The 19,271-nt window shown below is 41.0% G+C and overlaps 1 protein-coding gene across 3 annotated transcripts in view; it reads right to left on the reverse strand.

Moving 5' to 3' along the window:
• Positions 1–5,453: 5,453 nt before the first annotated feature.
• NUP133 (nucleoporin 133) overlaps positions 5,454–19,271 on the reverse strand; it is a 59,032-nt gene continuing 45,214 nt past the window's right edge. For 2 of the 3 annotated variants that reach the window (XM_073219969.1, XM_073219970.1), the window contains exons 22-26: positions 14,444–14,562; positions 12,832–12,912; positions 10,699–10,763; positions 9,401–9,489; positions 5,454–5,787 (exon numbers count right to left, since the gene is read on the reverse strand). In XM_073219969.1, coding sequence (XP_073076070.1) covers positions 5,651–5,787; positions 9,401–9,489; positions 10,699–10,763; positions 12,832–12,912; positions 14,444–14,562 — 491 coding nt within the window. In that variant the 3' untranslated portion in view covers positions 5,454–5,650. The other variant, XM_073219971.1, reaches the window with a different exon arrangement.

Here is a 19,271-nt window from a genome sequence, read left to right on the forward strand (position 1 = left end):
CGGAGCTGTCCGCCTCCGGTGGTGCGCAGCGCGGCGGGGGTTCAGGGAAGGAGTGAAACGGGGCGCTGTTCTCGTCCTCCCGCACCGACCGGCCCTGGGTTGCAGTGGGCCGGGCCGAGCGCCCTCCCCGCACCGCCGCGGTGGGCTGTGGCCCATTCCCGGGGCTGAGGCGAGGGTTACACCCCGCGACCTGGAGGTGGGAACGGGTGAGGCGCTCCTACTAGACGAAGCCTCGCTCGCCCTTCCCTCCGCTAAGAGGACAAGGACGCTGCCCTCTGGGGTTACAGTGTTTCCTTTTGCAAAGGCTGAACGGACTCATCTGTATATTTAGAGGATGGTGCCAGGCCAAGGCCAGGCTGCCTCCGGGCCGCCTTGGGGCCGCCTCCTCCCGGAGCCTGCGGCAGCGTTCTATTTATACCGCTGATACACCGGGATAGGCCCTTCATGTTTTCTAGAAGGATTTGGATCTACTTAGGTAAGGTGGAGTGCGGGTCAGAGGAGGTTATCCAGTTGCCACCTTTTTTGGGGAGGGGAGGGGCAAAAACAGTTCTGACCTTGCTATAGAAGGCATAAAGAGAAACAACTATTCACGACGATCTCGGTGACATGCTTTCAGGGGGTACATCAGTGATGCGCTGCGAGCCAGATGGAAGCATCCGCTTTTCTGATGGGCTCGTGTTCCCAAAATAGTTGCAATTCACATTTGGTAGCCAACTCAGCAACTGGGACGGGTGGCTTCTCGAGGAGGGACAGAAACACGCGCGTGACCCTCCTCCTTAGCCCACATCATAGCATCTCTACCCAAAATTGATCAAAGCCAATTAAAAAAATGAGTGTCATTAGTAAGCGGCGTATGTAGTGAGTACACATGAAAAAAGCTGCTGCGGTTTCCTTCATTGGCGTTTTTTTATTATTTTAGAGAAAGAGTGAACGAATATTTGACATAACTACGATTCATTTTTAATACCTCATAATCCTGCTGGGTCAGCGGGTAGTGGAGACACCAGAAAAAAAATAACCTGACAAATGCACTCTGTGTACAATATAAGGGACGTAGCTTAAATTTTGGCCTCTAAAGTAGGAAATGGTACTCATTCACTAAATACCTAAGACTTTGTTGACACTTTAAAGGGGACAAGAGTTGTCAATATTTTCCAAAACTTCTCAGTATGACTATTTTCTTTCCTACATAGTCTGTCCCAAGCTCAGGGTCCATAAAACACATTAAAAGCTGTGAAGAAAACACTCCCAAGCCAACGGGGACCTGCTGGTGCCGCCAGCCTCCTGGAGACAGGCCCTGGGAGTGCGGGTCCAGACACCTGCTCTCCGCCCCACAGCTGGGGCTGGTTTAAATGGTCTCTGCTGGGTCACTGTGGGGCAGCTCTCAGCCCTGTTCTGGTGGTGACGACCCCCCCCCCACCACCACCATTGGCTCAGAGAATACACCTGATGAGCGGGCGAAACGCCATCCCCATACATGTACACTTTCGGGTAACACACCAGAGCTCTGCTCTCGCCCAGATAAGCACGTTCTGTTCTGCCCCCACGGCCTTTGCAGAACAATCACGAAGTGAGGGTCCGCCACACAGGGTATGCCCGGCGTTCGGGTGCAGCCTCAGCTCCGTACCTCCGGCAGGGCCCTCCCGCTGCCACCCGGCCAGCGGCCCGCTCCTTCCTTCTCCAGCCCCGTCCCCTCAACCCCTCACAGGGCTCACCCCAGTCTTGCTGTGTTCTGTTGTGTTTCCTATCGAGTCAAACACGAATTTGTAATATACTTCGTGGTGTTCCCATTAATCCTTTTAACCACCCTGAGGTATATAAGATAGCTACTATTCATTCCAGTTTTAAAAGAAAAGAAACAAGGCTCAGTTGAGCCAGGCAACGTGGCCCCGAACAGCCGGGGGGATTGGGGCGGGGCGAGCAGGGCTGGGTGACCCTCCCCCCACTGGGAGTGGTCAGGGCTGGGCGGGGACTGCTGTCTGTCCTCTTTAACACCCACCAACACCGGAAATGTAAGGCTCTTCAAGGAATCTCCTCCAGCCCCTGAAATGAAGGCACAGCTTCACCTGCAACTACCACCTACCATCTCAGAGAGAGAGCGAGGGGTGCTGGCTGGCGACAGAGTCAGAAGCACGCGAGCGGCCAGGTGGGCAAGGGGTGAAACCAAACTCACTCTCATGTCTACAAACGTCAGGTGGGCCCACGGGAGCCGGGGGTGGGGGGCCCCAGGCCTTCCCAAGGTAGCTCGCTCCCTCCGGGCCCTGCTCTCCTGGGCCATCTCTAAGGGCCTGGTGATTCCCTGGGAGCCACCCCTCACCTCCCCCCCCACCCAGTTACACCTGGTACAAGGAACAAGGTGGAAGCCTGCATTTGGAGTGAAGCATTTCTGGGTGTGCCTTGCCTTGGGACTGGCTATGTGGCCTTAGGCAGGCCACTTGCGGAGAGAGTCAGCATTCTCAACTGAGATACCACCTACTCTAGGATGGATTACCTATTCACCTAAAAATACGTAGTGCCTAGGACATAAGAAACAAATAATGCATACCTTTCTTCCACGTGTTTGGAGGAGGTAGGGGGTGAGGTGGAAGGACATGACAAAGGGTTGAGAGGTGGGCAAAGGACATTACAAATGATTAGAGCTGTTCACTAACCATGAATCAATGCCATCACAAACTGAAGAGTCGATATGATTTTAAATGTATCTGGAATGCACAAGGATTTGTGTAAAAAGACTTACTCTAGTATTATTTAAAATGGCAACCAAACCAAACCAAAACCATTAACCCAAGTGTTTTAAGAGAGTTAAGAAGGAGAGGCAGAGAGTGACAGAACTGTTACAGTTATAGCCATATGGTCATTAAAAAATTGTATCTTGAAGAATATTGAAGACACACATTCTGAAAGGGGGGAAAAAATGCTTTTTAGAGGAGGTGAGGAGAATCTTGAATATACAATCCTGTGGCCTCCAAAGGCCATGGCACACAGGAGATACACAGTGTATCTGTGACTTTAAACCTTCATGGTGGTGGGGGGTGAGGCGGAGTGATTAAGAAAAAAACCATCTAACGAGGCTCCTTGGCAAGAGTGATCATGAAAAAAGGTTGGAAAATACCAGATTAAGGACACACAGAAATGCTCAGCTATCTTACATCAAAGTAAGTGGGTTACAAAAATAGTATGCACAGTCCAAAACATGTTAAGATGTATTTTAAAATAGTCACTGAAGTTATTTCTGGCTGGTGGGATTACAGATCTTTCATATACTTCAAAAAATGTTTCACATTTTCAACAGTATTTTTTTTTATTTTAGAATTGTACAAGATTATTTTTTAAATGTACTTTGGTATTAATGAGTGGATTTTACACTGGAATATAGTAAGCTACTTTCCCTTTAAATATTCTCTGAGTAAAACATCCAGGAACAGGTAGGTGGGGCCGCACTAATATTTTGTCAGTTCTCAGCCTCACAATACATAAGCGTGTCGGGTGACCACACACAGCGAGAGGTGGCTCTGGCGTACTGATGGTGCGGCTTTACTTTCAAGTCACTGAAGAACACGATCCTCCCCAAAGGCGGACAGGCCACACCCCCAACTCCCGTCCCTGGCCCTGGCACGTGGGGACAGGGCCGCAGGAAAAGCCAGGCCAGGACCGAAGGGAACCAAGGAACACCCATCCCCAAACATCCCCTAAAACGAGATCCCTGCGACAAGGGCTTGGGCGGCCTCCTGCTTCCCTAAGGGTTTCAGCGAGTGTCTTGCTGGTACCTCAAGTTCTGCCTTAGTCTTTGACACATTCACAAACTCTTAAAACATACCAATGTACAAAGCCTGCCACTCACTATCAAAAACACAACCTGATTATTTGATTTAATCAAGGCCACAAGCTGTGACTGGCCGAACAGCATTCCACAGGCGGAGTGAAATAAATCCTTTTCCAAGTCAGTCAAGTTTCTTTCCTTAGAACACGTTAACCTTCATAGCACCTTTATAAGTTGTCTTTATCAATTACTCAATTTACATAAAAATCCATACATCTTTGATAAAGATTATGTCGTGGAACAAATTTTAAAATTTTTGGAAGAAAAAGTTGTTCAAAATCTTAGGCCTTAATGTCACTATTACTGCTAAAATCATTTTAAAAACCCAGCCATTTTGATGCCAGAGCTCCTGACTCTAGGAGGTAGAGCTCTGAAGAACGAGCTCTTTCACCCCGTATTCTGAGTAAACAGCAGTTTTCCACCTGTGTGACCCGTGGGGCTGGGGCCATCGCCGGAGCAGCTTCCCCGCCACACGTGGAACCAGGTGTGTGGCCGCAGGTGAAGGCGGCACGGTCCTGGGTCCCCAGAACACAGCCCCGGCAGGATGGCACAGATGAGAACTGCTGATGCCTACGTGAAGCGAAGCTGCTCCTGCAACACAAGACCTGGGCGGCCCTCAGCTGCCCCCTGACAAGCTCCCCCCTCCCTCTTGGACCCTTCACTGATCACAGCCCCGGACTGGACCCGGACCCTGTCCCAGCACCCGAGCTGCGGTCAGCAAGGGCCAGACTGATCTCCTTCGACTGTGAAGGTGAGCAGCCCGCTCGGCCTGATCTCGCAACTGTGCTCACGAGCCGGGCTCGAAGCCTGGAGGGCGAGGGCGGGCGCGGCGCCTGGGTGCACCCTGAGTCCCGGCGCTGGGCTCTCTCTGCCACACTTAACTTCTGACCTTCTCGGCTGTCGCAACAAGTTGTTTAGTGGGCATCCCTAGACAGAAGCCTGAATACACCACAACTCCCCATCCGATCTCTGGTCTTCATCTATAGCTAGATGAAAACTGAGTGACAGCACGGGTCAGGAGAGAGACGCTCCAAGAACCACTATTTCCCAATTAAATTGGTTGTCATATTAAGAAAAGCCTATAATGATTTCTACCACTACACAATAGAGCCGGAGTGCAGTGTAAACCATCTTGAGGCTACGTGAAGCTGACTGAATCACAGTGAAAGACTGCAACCAACACTAAGGACTAGTTACATGGTGACTCACAGATAGATAGAAAGCCACATGTATGTCTTATTCACTAAAATAATTATCATTAACACTCTCTGTAGAAAGTTTAAAACTTTCCCGATGACATAATCAGTTACCAAGCTCATTCTGTTTTATCTTTTAGTCTCATGATAAAGTCAGCAAATCTGACATTTACCTTGCCAGTATTTCCCACCAGCGCTGACCAAATGGATATCCAGCACTCCAGATACTCTTCAGTATTTCATGTCCCAGATGGACAACAATTTCGGAAGCAAGCGAGTACAATCTTGTAATTTTTAGAGTCATAGAAACTGAAGCCTGGTGGGAATCTGTACATACATGCAGCCAGACCGCGGACAAGAAGTCCAGAGCGCTAGACGGAGGGGTCAGAAGGAAAGGTCAGCAAGTACGGGAACGACAGATAGATCTCAATCAGAAAAAAGGAGAAGAGAAAATATTTAATTAAAAACCAAAACTCAAGTCATAGTTGCTTTATAGTAGCTTCCAAATAAAGTATAAAAAACTCAGCAATACATAGAATAAAACTGTACAAACTTCTAGATGTTCAAGGCTTAAAGTTTTCATAAGGACACACTTACACACATTTTCAAGAACAATGACCATTTTTAGAAAAAGTTACATTTGTCCCTGGACATAATATTCATAATTTGCTTTCAAGACAAACTCAAAGTAAGGATTGGACTTCAAGCTTCCAAGCTGATCTGCTTGTAGCAGGTCTTTCACCTCTGGTAGGTATTCGTTGAGCTGAATGCCTGAACACAAACACAGAAAGTAATATTTTACTTCCATAAAACTCTCAAATGAATTAAATTGATTGACAATAAAAACACCTATGCTTCTATTCAAAATATAATGTCATTCTGCTATTGGGAAATACTGTTCTAAATTCCTTCCATCTGTAAAACACAATCGCGGGTCTAACAACGTGACATTCTTTACTGAGATGAGGTTGCTTGAGTGTTTTTCCCCCTAGTGGTTCAAAATAGCCAGTCTATTTAAAGTCTTTAATGGGATCTGAAATACTTTCATTTTTCTCCACAGTTTAAGTCCTTACATCAGTGTGAAAATTTTTAAGTAATACTTACTTGAAAACAAGTATTTCAAACAATTATATATTCACCTAGTTGGGAAATAATTTAGGAGAAACATTGTCATGAAAGCCAGCTCTAGCATCTCAAAATGTATCAGTCTGAATTTAAAATTAGATCGGAAGAAGAATCATTTCTTCATTAGTCCTCTATGGAGCTGCGAAGTCAATGAGCACAGATTTAATGGATTATGTTGGGATCTGTGTAATTACAAAAAAGTATGTACAATTTTCTCATTTCATAAAGAAAACCAGAGAAAAAAAATTTTAATTAATGTAATTTTACAATGTCTTATATTGCCATAAGGTTCTCAAAATCAAATACTGCTTTTATATCCTCAAGATGCCTAGGCACCATTTTTTGTACTTAATTGTTATACAACATAAATTCAGGGCTAACAAATGTAATAAGGTTAAACCCAAAATATTGATATATCATTCATTAAAATTAACACTTTTATATAAAAATCAAACAAATAATCGTAATTGACCTGATTGTTTATAGTTCATGATGCGCAATCAAAACCGAAAGTTTCTGTGATGACTGCCCTTGCACTGTTCACCATGTAAGAACTTATTCACTACGTAAGAACTTGTTCACCATGTAAAAACTTGTTCGTTATGCTTCAGAAGATTGGAGACTGTTGAGAATTAGGCATGGGGTTGATTAATGATTGTGCATTGAGTCCCCTATACAGAATTTTATTGTTGTTAACAACCATATGATCAATAAATATGAGATGCCCTCTCAAAAAATAAAATATAAAAAATTAACACTTTTAATAGACTTTTTCTCTGTAAAATAGTATTACACTTGGAAAAAACCATATTAATTTCTAAACAACCAATTCTCTAAAAAACTGAACATCTGATTTCCATCTCTACAATGTATACCTTCTGTTTAGACCTAATATTTAACGGTGTATTTCTTTTCTTTAGAGCAGGAGTTGAAGCTCAAACGTCCCCTGGCAGGTGGCCTGAGTAAGGGGGACAGTGCTCCAGCTGACTGTTGCCAGGTAAGTATTTCAAGCTGTTGTATACATATCTATTCATTTTTAGGAAAAGTCAGAAAACAAGACTTTTCTAAGAATTCTTCTATTAAATGCTGGTGACTAATAAGAAAACATTTTAAACTCCATGTAATGACAGGTGCATTTCATTTTGTATGATGATGTACTACTCCATAACATGTAAAAACAAACCGAAAAGGTCCATCTGGGTAATGTAAATATAGCTGCAGAATGAATTCACTCCACAGGCTGAAATGACTGTCAGAGCCTATGAAATATAACATGAGTCTATCTATATCTACCTTCGAGTATCTGTCCTTTAAAAATATTTACTATTATACATAGAAGCTATATTAAAAAGGTTCCACAGATAAATGTTTTTGGCTTATTGTTATAATAAATACATATTCTGCAGAACAGAATCTATGTGTGCACTATTATATATATTCTTATAAAATAGTTTCTACTTGTTTTTGTGCTTTGGTCAAAATCTAGTAATTCCTTTTGTAAAACCGTTAACAGAAAAATTCCTGCTTTCCATCTAGTATTTAAATTCTAACAATAGCAAAACCTTCAAAGTCATCTTTAAATGGCACTAACCAATCAGCCACAACTCAGTTCTGTGGCACTTCTGCAAGAACTAACTTCATGGAAAGCATCGTATTTGGGCCCAAAGGCTTTCTAATAATCTATTATGCTCAACTGGAGATCTCTCCAACAGTATAGAGAAATCAACCATATCCTGCTATTTCTTCAATTACAAATATATAAAATAGAGAAAAGCCTTTAGATACATTTTAGCTCTTCCTGAATTTCAAGTATTCCAAGTATTTCCAAGCAAAAGATATTTTCTTTTGCTATATATCTCTTCCTTCATTATTTAATTTTTATCTTCTGATAATGAAAAGCCTTAATTAACCTTAGTGTTATTTGCTCATCTTTAAAAATGAATGTACTCATTAAATCTGTCAATTTTGGGTGATCAAGTTATCTATCCATTTTTCATAAATTAAAGTCAAGGTCAAGTTACAGTAATCTAATCACAGAATTGCATTTATATTTGATTAGTTATAAAAGAAGACTAAAAACCTGAAAAGCAATGCCGGGAGATCCCCCTGGGAGGCCCTAAAATGAAAGCTTTTGGAACACAAACATTGTGAGCAGGTTTGCTTCCCTTTAACCTTGAATATTGGTTGTGGCTTGTGCCTCAGTAGTTCTGAAAACTGCGCTTCATGTCACAGAGTTTAGCCAGTGACCCTAAAACAGGACTGCAGAACAGAATCTATGTGTGCGCAGAAAAATTTCAGATGTGTGTAAATGTCAGCACAAGTAAAAGTTCACATACACTCAGGACTGCTGAGTTATGACAGCTTTTTGTCATTGTCTATTTTTTCTAACTGGTATTTAAGAGACTGTCTTTATATTTGAAAAGATTGGTAAACACTATGTTAGCCTATTTTGCACATTACCTGGATTTAGTATCACATATTTTGATATAGTAATTCTATAATAAATATGAGCCACATTTGTCTTCATGTATAAAATGTGCAAAATCTCTCATCTCTAGTCTGACACTCCCCAAATAGGAAGCTTCCAGTAAGATGATAAAACATGGAAGTGTCCTCTAATTCCTCTTTCCTCCTGAAAATAAGCCTTTCATTTCTAAAAGCTTCTTTACCTCTTTGTATCTTGATCAACAAATGGCATTTTGCTTACTGCTTTAGATACAAAATCATATGCAAAACATACTCCCTCTTGTTTCTTTTTAATTAGTTCCCAAGATGAGTTTTAGAGTGTTAATGTCCAAAACAGATTTGTAAAAACATTTTGGAATTTGTTCTTAGGTATGGTATGGTCAGTGCGGGAGGGGATATACCAAAAAAGTGTGTATCTCATTTCCAGTTTTCAATCTTCACAAGAGTTAACTAAAAAAATTAAAGGAAATGGTTACTTCTATCACATAGTTTTTTGGTGTCACAACCAAAATGTGACCCCATTCCTTGTCCATCTGAGTCAGCATGGACTTACTTCAGTCACCCAGGGCCCAAGTGGCTGGAGACGTTGCCTTGACACACATACCTCCACTTGCAGAGGGAGGAAAACAATCCCTTCCATTATCTTAAACACATTTCTCTAATTTTGAGCATGATCCTGTTTAATTTTAAACTACCTTGCCATTTGACACTTTGGCAAATCCCCATCATTTTAAGATTTCTTAAAACTGAGCAGTGATGATGATATAATTTTTAACAATAAAAAACTACTTACCATCTTTTAAAAGTTTCTGTAAGATTTTCACAAATATACTGTCTTTAGATACTTCAATTGGATCATCTTTACCATCTGAACTGGACCAGCTAGAAAACAAAATCACTGTGAGGGGGAAATGGAATCACAGACACCCCTGAAATAAATGATTTCTGTTTGCTATGCAGTTTTGTTCTGATGGTTGGGAGATGATCTAATCTTTGAGTTTTCTGATAGTGTTTCAGATTATTTAGGCAGCTTTAAATGATGGATATACTGAGATCTCTGTATTAGATACAAGATGCCCCACTCAGGTAGCTATTCACCCAAAGAACTGTGATGTATTTACGGTATATTTATACTGATGTATATTTCCCAAGAAAATTCTACAAGTTAAGTAACAAATCTAGTAAGAACCCCAAAGTATGACTTTCAGAGCACAGGCAATAGTTATGTTACAACATACTCTGTTTTCCATAAAAGTAAAATGACAGCCACTGTCAGGTATAATTTAAGTTTTCTTTCTCTAGTTGAGATTATCTATTAAAATACATGCATGCAGAACTACTGCTTAGTAGCAATCAATGGACACATCTGTGTGACTTAAAGTTTTTAAACACGGAGCCAGGATAAGGAATTCCAGTCAAACGAGCAGTATACTTTTTTATGATTAGGAAGGAGAATCAACCTCCAAGACCAAATTTAACAATAATTTTAACTGTTTGGGAGTAACCAGAGGAAGAAATGCTTCAGTAAAAATTGTTCCACCATAATTTCTTATCACTATAGGGAAAATGGCTGAGTAGGCTTTTAGCACTCAAGTCATGCTCTCTTTAAAATTCTTTCCCTGGAAACAATCCATCCCCACAATGAATTATTCTTAGTCTTTGCTACCACTAACGCCATCATCCCCACCGATGGAAATCCTCCTCTCTACAGGGAGGACTATGAAAAACAGGTTTCAATAACTTAAGAGGGCACTGATCCTCACACTGTAGTAACTTTTTGTTTACAAAAGCACGTGGCCTCAAGTCTTGTTTAGCCCAACTTCTGTGAAAATAAACAACACATGTATTTCTGTACAAACTGACAGTCTAAATTTCAAAATTAAAGGTAGAGATTTATTACAATTGTCTAAGTCCTTAAGCTCTTCCTTAATTATTGAATGGAAAACTTAAGATTACTAATGCAACTCCTAAAACTTTCATTAATATATTTTACAGTTCAATTAGGCTACAAAACCATTTCACGTATGGTGGCATCACCTTCCAAGAGTCCTGTTCCAAAACCGTACTTGGATTCATGCTGTGACAACTTACTTGTCTCTCTGAAGAGCTTTGCAAAGGATTTCCAGTTTTAGATCATTTATATCTACATCTTCCTCCTTCACAGCAAAACAAAAAATCCTCATTAAGTCCTCATTTTAAAAAATACATGCTTAAAGCAAAGTGTCCATCAATAGATGAATGGATAAAGAGCATGTGGTACATATACTCAATAGAATGTTATTCAGCCAAAAAAATTAAGAAATCCTTCCATTTGCAACACATGGATGGACCTAGAGGGTATTATGTTCAGTGAAATAAGCCAGGCACAGAAAGACAAGTACCATGATTTCAGTTATTTGTAGAATATAAAAACAAAACAAAACAGTAGTAGACTCGTAATACTGAGAACTGACCAGTGGTTACAGGGGGAGGGGTTTGATGGGTGGGTGAGGGGGATAAAGAGGCATAAAATCTCAATCATAATATTAGTTGGCCATGGGGATGGAGGTGCAGCATGGAGAATATAGTAAATGGTTCTGTAACATCTATGTTGACAGATAGTAACTGCACTAGTTGGCGGGAGGATTTAATAATGTGTGTAACTGTTCAATCACTGTGTTGTATACTTGAAACCAATATAATATGGTATATCGACTATACTTCAATTTAAAAAAATGGAGACAGTAAAGAGATCAGTGGTTGCCAGGGGTTGGGGTAGGAGGGATGCAGAGATAGAGCAGAGGGGATTTTTAGGGCAGAGAAATTCGTACTTAGGATATTGTAACAGTGGGTCCACATCATTACGCATCTGTTGAAGCTCACAGAATATACAACACAGACTGAACCCTAAGGTAAACAGCAGACTTAATAATAATGTATGGGCATTGTTCCATCAGTTATGACAAATGTAGCACACTGATGCAAGATGTTAACAGTAAGGGAGACAGCAGTGGTGAGGGTGAGAGGGTAAATGGGAACCCCTGTACTTTGCATTCATTTTAAATGCTCTAATAAATGAAGTCTATTAATTAATTAAAAAACAAAGTAAAAAAAAAATGCTCAAATTTGAGTTAAGCCAACTCCCAATTCTGCATAAATATTATGTTAAATTCATAATTTAAAAAAATTTCTGTCTTCAAAATGTCACTACTACTTAGAAGAATAAGCCAGTTAATAACTTTGTGTGGATCAGCTTCTGATTATTCTGTGATAATCCTATTTCATCATGAACCTTGAGAGGGTCAGACCTTCACACGGGGAAGCATAAAGCCAGCGCATGGTGCTCTCCGGGCCCGCCACGTACTGGCGATCGCAGGCCAGCTACTCATCCTACGGAATTTTCATTATAACTTTTATTTTTTTCAAAGAAGCCGGAAAACAGCTTCCCTTAGGGTGAATATTATAAAGAATACAGACCGACCTCAGAGATATTGTGGGCTCGGTTCCAGACCACTGCAATAACGCAAGTCAGCTGAGGTTTTTTTTGGCTTCTCAGGACCTATAAACATTATGTTTACATGACACTGTAGTCTAGTAAGTGCAACAGCATCATGTCTAAAAAAACAATGTATGTACTTTAATTAAAAAATACTTTATTGCTAACACATGCTGACCGTCCCCTGAGCTCTCAGCAGGCTGTGGTCACTGATGGCCGGTCACTGTAACAAATATAACAGGAAGCTTGAAATACTTTGAGAATTACCAAAATGGGGCACAGAGACAGCAAGGGAGCAAATGCTGTTGGGAAATTGGCACCAACAGACTTGCTCGACAACACAGGGTTGTTACAAACCTTCAACCTGTAAAAAACACAGTCTCTGCAAAGCATAATACAACGAGGTGTGCTTGTAAACCAATAAAGCAACATTGCAGACTGAGGAATTCCTAAGGACTTAATGAATGAGAGAGAAAGGACTTTGAAAAGCAGCATTTTTATTTGTGCAGAGAAAAAGACATCAGGGAATGTGTAAGAATCACCAGGAAGTGCAATCACTTGACAGATTTTCTAAAGAGCTATGTATATTCCAAGAACTGGGGGTAGCTGACCCAGGGTCTTTTCTAATTAACACGTTTTCATGACTGGCTAAAAGAGGCTCTTTTTTCTTTTTGTATGTATTCAGGTCTGCAGAAAACCACATGTAAGTTCTGATACTTGCCTGTGATCATCTCAGGTGATCTACTCACCTCATCAATATACTCCAACAAGTCCAGTGCTTTCTTGAAGTCATACTCACTGGCTCTTCTGTTTTCTTCACAGATATACAGCTATGGCAAGTTAAAATAAGGGTGAGGATTATTTTAAGTTATCATATAACCAAGACTGGAGAAATTTATAGAGAAAAGAAGTCATTTTGTCTTTCAAGTAAGTTGTATTTTTATAGTAAAGAGCAGTATCAACCTTTGAAATTACACTCTACCTCACAATAAACTGTCTTTTAAAACACACATATGTTCAATCAGTAATTAATTTGCACAACTTGGTATATATACTTTTTAAATGTCAGTACATTTATATTCTTATGTTCAAAACAGCATACACATTTTAGTGTTCTTTTTTTGAGCATTCCCTTTGTACTACACTGCAACCCCTGAACTTTAAAAGCTGGCTATAATGCTTTTGAAATGTTGCCCTTTCAGTTTAAAAAACAGCATACAGCTGGTCTACAGTTTACTTAAAAGACAAGAAAATATACACCTACATGTTATCAATGGTTATCACTGGGTGGTTATATCATAGATGAACATATACACATTTCTATCTTCTTCAAATCTCCCATAACTTTGTGATCAGAAAAAGACTTGCCTTATTAAAATATCAATTTGAATGTTTCCTATCTTCTTTTTCTAACTATTCATAATACAACAAATTTCACTTTTAAATACTCTATATAATCCTTTAACAGCAAAGACAGTACTTAAACCATTTTAGAAAAAAGCTATCTACTTGCTTTCACTGTCCTACAACACTCAAAACACAATACTTCATTTCACCGTTTCTGAATACCCTTGTTTCTCCCACTGTTAACATCTCTGAAATGGGAATGTGGCATCACCACTGATGGCGCATCAGAGTAAAACCACCCCTACTTTCCCCTTCTTACTAATATATAAAATAATGATGAGTTTTACAAGCAACAGTTATCTTATATTTTAAACTAAAAATGTTGTGACAGGAGAGGTTGCTGTGAGCTCAAATAGGACGTGTGTTGCTAATAGTGGCGAAAATACTAGTTTTTACTTGTTTGCTTTCCTTTTCATATAATTAGAGCAAATCCAAGGTGAGCCTGTGACACCGCTCTGGAATTTGAAATGCTTCCCAAAGAGGGAGCAGCAGAGCTACGGCTACAGCTGTACACAAGGTCACCTGTCAGAGGCTGCAGCCCACAGCGGAGCTGGGCCCCTAGGAAAGAGTCATGCGGCAGAGGAAGAGGGTGAGGATGGCACTTAGGGGCTGTGTAAATCCAGCTCCTTAAACCATTCTTCTTACAGAAGAGCCTGAAAAGCATCTCATGATACTTATCTGTCCCACACTAGAAAAGCAAGATACAAGCAATTTCTTCTGGTCACCTGGATAAACACTTTTATGAATAAGTGGAGATCCACGGGGAGGCAGAGGCTGATCTATTGCTTTCTGCCAACTGGTGTCCTGTGCCCAAGCAGCTTCTGACAACTTATTCTAGGGGGACACTATCAGGAAAACAGGAAGTGGAAAGATGACTGCTCTTAGGAACTACACTACATGGCCCAAGGTTGTTCTGAGACTAAGAAATGGTGCCAGGATTTGAAAAGCACGTACACCAATGAGTTGCGGTGCGGTCAGTACTGGCATCGCGCTGAGACTCAGCTGTTTCTCGGCAAGCAGCTGTTCAGGGAGGGTCTCCTGGTGCAGCAGAAAGCGCTCCTGCTCAGCCATGTCTAAAATTCAGAATGAGAAGAGGAACAGGAGTAAACTTTTGCTCCATCGAACAAATCAGAATTTAAAAGGAATCACTTCATCTCTAAAGGTAGTCACATCACTATTCAATGACCTTAGAATGCTATTAATTCTACTTATTCTTATTCTCGGTTCCTGATTATATTAAAACTTATTCACAATTTTATCCAAGTCACATGGATGATCACATCTACCTGGAACAAGAGGAGAGAGAAGAGCTAAGAAAATGTACGCTACTTCTGGAAGAAGCCACAGAGCAGAGGCTAATGCACAAAGCACAAGCTCCCCAAGTCCCACCTTATGGTGACTCAGTAAGTGTTCCTTCCCACCAGAGTTTCTAGTATGATTTCATTCACTAAGATTAATGACCCACTTAAAAGCCACCATGAGTATATTCCAGGAAAAATAAACCTGGACGATTACGTGCCTAACTGCTTTGGTTACCTCTGTATGATGAGGTGACAGGTGATTTTAACTTGCCATCAATGATCCAGGCTGCAGCCCATGGCCTGGCTTTACCCGCGAGAACATGCTGGGTTGCAGGGAAAAGGGCAGAGAACTGGCTCTGTAGCCTCACAGACACAGCGGTCACAAGGAAATGGAGCGACCAAAGCACAGATACACTCGTTCAAATTGTGGCATCCTTCCACATAATCCCAATTTCATAAAAATTAAAACATTTTTGTGCAATTCCCACACCTAGAAAAACAGACTGGGAGGATACACAGCCCAGCAGGAGCAGTTACCTCTGAGGCAGTGGGGCTGGAATACTGACCACTTTTTCATTGTTGCTGTGCTTCTTCCACAATTTACAATATTCTGTAAGGAATTATTTATAGATCCAGAAAGAAACTTCTTTTGAAAAAACTTATCCCCTGTAAGTAGATACACTGTGATGATAGTCTGTAAGAAATCACTGAGATCTGAAAGTATTCCTATTGTGTTAAGAAAGCAAATGCTTTCTTAATCATAAGAAGTGATCAAATGCAAAACACTGACCAGAGTTCCAAAGTTACCTGGCAGGAAACAGTAAATAATAAAGCCTTGTGTCAAAATACTTAGATTAACATGATCTATCTCTGGTAGCCAGGCTCAAATATGGCTTCCCATTCAGACCATCAGCCAGCCTTGCAGAACACAGACACATTTTTCCAGAACAACAGGCACTACTTATGCTTAAAAATAAAAGATTGAAAGGTTCTCCTCAACAGTGAAAAATGATCTTAATAATAAATGCTAATCCTATGATTTACTGAGTATTTAATATATAGCAGACTTTTTTTTTTTCAAGTAACACATAATGGCTCCGATCCCATCCATTTATAAATGAGGACACTGAGGCCCAGGAGGGTAGATCGACCACTCAAGGGCGTGGAGCCAGCCCCCTGGAGAAGACACCTGACACCAGATCTGTCCCGTTCTGCCCAGATCACTTCCACTGCACCCAGTCCCTAGAGAAGCTGCCAAGCCTTCCAACCAAACCCTCGTGTGCGAACATACTTCATCCCTGACCACCCAGCTGGGACCCTACCCTCCAATACTCACTTGGAAAATTTCCAAACCTGAACACCAAGTGCACTGTGAACCTAGAGTCACCCTGCTGCTGACATTTTGCCACCTTTGCTCTACCTACCTACCCACCTACCTATGTGCCCTCTCCCCCTAACCCATATGGAAGTTCCAGACATCACGCCATTTCACTTCCAAATGCTTCAGCATGTATGTCCTAAGAACAAGGACATTTAATTAACCACCATATCGTTACCAGGCCTAAAGAATTAAATATCAATAGAGCAATATCATCTAATATTAAGCATGCTAAAATTTCCCCCGTTATCCCCAAAACGTGCGTCACAGTTCTTTTGGTTATTGAGGAGCCGATCGAGGGGCTGATCAAGAATCCCACACCGCACTTGGCCATCAAGGCTGTTAGGCCCCTTTCATCTACAACAGCCTTTTTTTGTCTTTCATGTGGCTGAATCTTGAAGAGTTTAGGCTGATTACATTGTAAAATGCCCCACAAGTGGGATACAGCTAAACGTTCCTTTCTGATTACGTTCACGGTGAACATTCTTGGCAAGAGTACGACACAGGTGTCCCGTGCTGCCTGAAGCATGACACCGCTCCAGGGAGAGCGCAGTGCGAGCTCACCTCACTGTTGGTGACGACACCCTGAACACGTGAGGATAGCCTCTTGCCCTCACCCGGCAACCCAGTGACTTAGTATCCTTGGATGGTCGGTTAGTCACTACGGTTGCAAAGTGGTGACTTCCCAAGTCAGTCATTTTTTTCTACATTAATTGGCATTCTTTTTTTACAAAGCAGCATTTCACTGACCCCTCTCCCTTTTGGGTGACACTGGGTTTACAGATTTTTCATTTTTAAACTGTGAAATAAAATCCCTTTCCGCCTTTCTCTTTAGTGTCCGAGCGATCCCCAAACTGGCCGGTGGGAGCCGTGTGTCATGTGACACCTCTGCATCAACCCTGCTTCTGACCGGACAAGACTCCCCAAGATCCTATCTTCAATAACCTCCCTACCATTTTCAAATGGTAGCTAGAAAACAAAACACAGATCTAAAAGTATACTCTTGCTACAGCGTGTCGTTATTTTTAGGCCTTTTTAGTGGAGAGCACCAAGAAATACCTTTTTGCAGAATAGAGACCCCAGATACTAACCCAAACATATATGGTCAATTAATATATGATAAAGGAGCCATGGACATACAATGGGGAAATGACAGTCTTTTCAACAGATGGTGCTGGCAAAACTGGACAGCTACATGTAAGAGAATGAAACTGGATCACTGTCTAACCCCATACACAAAAGTAAATTTGAAATGGATCAAAGACCTGAATATAAGTCATGAAACCATAAAACTCTGAAAAAAAAACATAGGCAAAAATCTCTTGGACATAAACATGAGCAACTTCTTCATGAACATATCTCCCCAGGCAAGGGAAACAAAAGCAAAAATGAACAAGTGGGACTATATCAAGCTGAAAAGCTTCTGTACAGCAAAGGACACCATCAATAAAACAAAAAGGTACACTACAGTATGGGAGATTATATTCATAAATGACAGATTTGATAAAGGCTTGACATCCAAAATATATAAAGAGCTCACACACCTCAACAAACAAAAAGCAAATAATCCAATTAAAAAATGGGCAGAGGAGCTGAACAGACAGTTCTCCAAAGAAGAAATTCAGATGGCCAACAGACACATGAAAAGATGCTCCACATCACTTGTCATTAGAGAAATGCAAATTAAAACCACAGTGAGATATCACCTCACACCAGTAAGGATCGCCACCATCCAAAAGACAAACAACAAATGTTGGCAAGGTTGTGGAGAAAGGGGAACCCTCCTACACTGCTGGTGGGAATGCAAATTAGTTCAACCATTGTGGAAAGCGGTATGGAGGTTCCTCAAAATGCTCAAAATAGAAATACCATTTGACCCAGGAATTCCACTTCTAGGAATTTACCCTAAGAATGCAGCAGCCCAGTTTGAAAAAGACACACATGCACCCCTATGTTTATTGCAGCACTATTTACAATAGCCAAGAAATGGAAGCAACCTAAGTGTCCATCAATAGATGAATGGATAAAGAAGATGTGGTACATATACACAATGGAATATTATTCAGCCATAAGAAGAAAACAAATCCTACCATTTGCAACAACATGGATGGAGCTAGAGGGTATTATGTTCAGTGAAATAAGCCAGGCAGAGAAAGACAAGTACCACATGATTTCACTCATCTGTGGAGCATAAGAACAAAGCAAAAACTGAAGGAATAAAACAGCAGCAGACTCACAGAACCCAAGAATGGACTAACGGTTACCAAAGGGAAAGGGACTGGGTAGGAGGGGTGGGAAGGGAGGGATAAGGGCAGGGAAAAAGAAAGGGGGCCTTACGATTAGCATGTATAGTGTGGGGGGGGGCATGGGGAGGGCTGTGCAACACAGAGAAGACAAGTAGTGATTCTACAACATCTTACTACACTGATGGACAGTGACTGTAATGGGGTTTGTTGGGGGGACTTGGTGAAGGGGGGAGTCTAGTAACCATAATGTTCTTCATGTAATTGTAGATCAATGATAATAAAATGAATTTTAAAAAAAGAAATACATTTTTGAAAATCGTGATTCCGTCTGGTATCTCCAATTCAAATGCAAAAATATATGGTTCTTCCTCATATTTCTTCTATATTTATGTCTCCCTTCTCATTGGTTCTCAAAAATAACATATCCAATCATTTTCTCAATCTGTAGTATATACAAAGTAGCTTCACAATTAAGACTCCAGAAAATTTTGAATTCTGAAACCAAGAATTTCAAAATTACCTCTATCTATACAACAAACCCACTGAGTGATGGTCAAGATTTCTTTGCAGTTCTTGTCAGAATATGAGTAGCTAAAGGTGGCATGAGAGTACTCTGTTCAAATCATTTGACTTTATTCTTCAGGAATTCTAATTTAAAGTATAGATTATTTTTCTCTAAAAAGAGAATTGCAAGTATACTGAAAAGCATTCAGTGAAAAAAGAAAAAAAAAAGCCTTCAGAGAAAAGATTTCCTCTTACAGGAGAGAGGGGCCCACTTTCTACTGGGTCCTGGTAAATGGTAGCAGGGATGCGTTATCAGTGTTCATTGATGGCAGGGCTGATTTGTATGTCTTCTT

The sequence above is a fragment of the Manis javanica genome, chromosome 13, assembly GCF_040802235.1.
Source record: "Manis javanica isolate MJ-LG chromosome 13, MJ_LKY, whole genome shotgun sequence".
Lineage (NCBI taxonomy): Eukaryota > Metazoa > Chordata > Mammalia > Pholidota > Manidae > Manis > Manis javanica.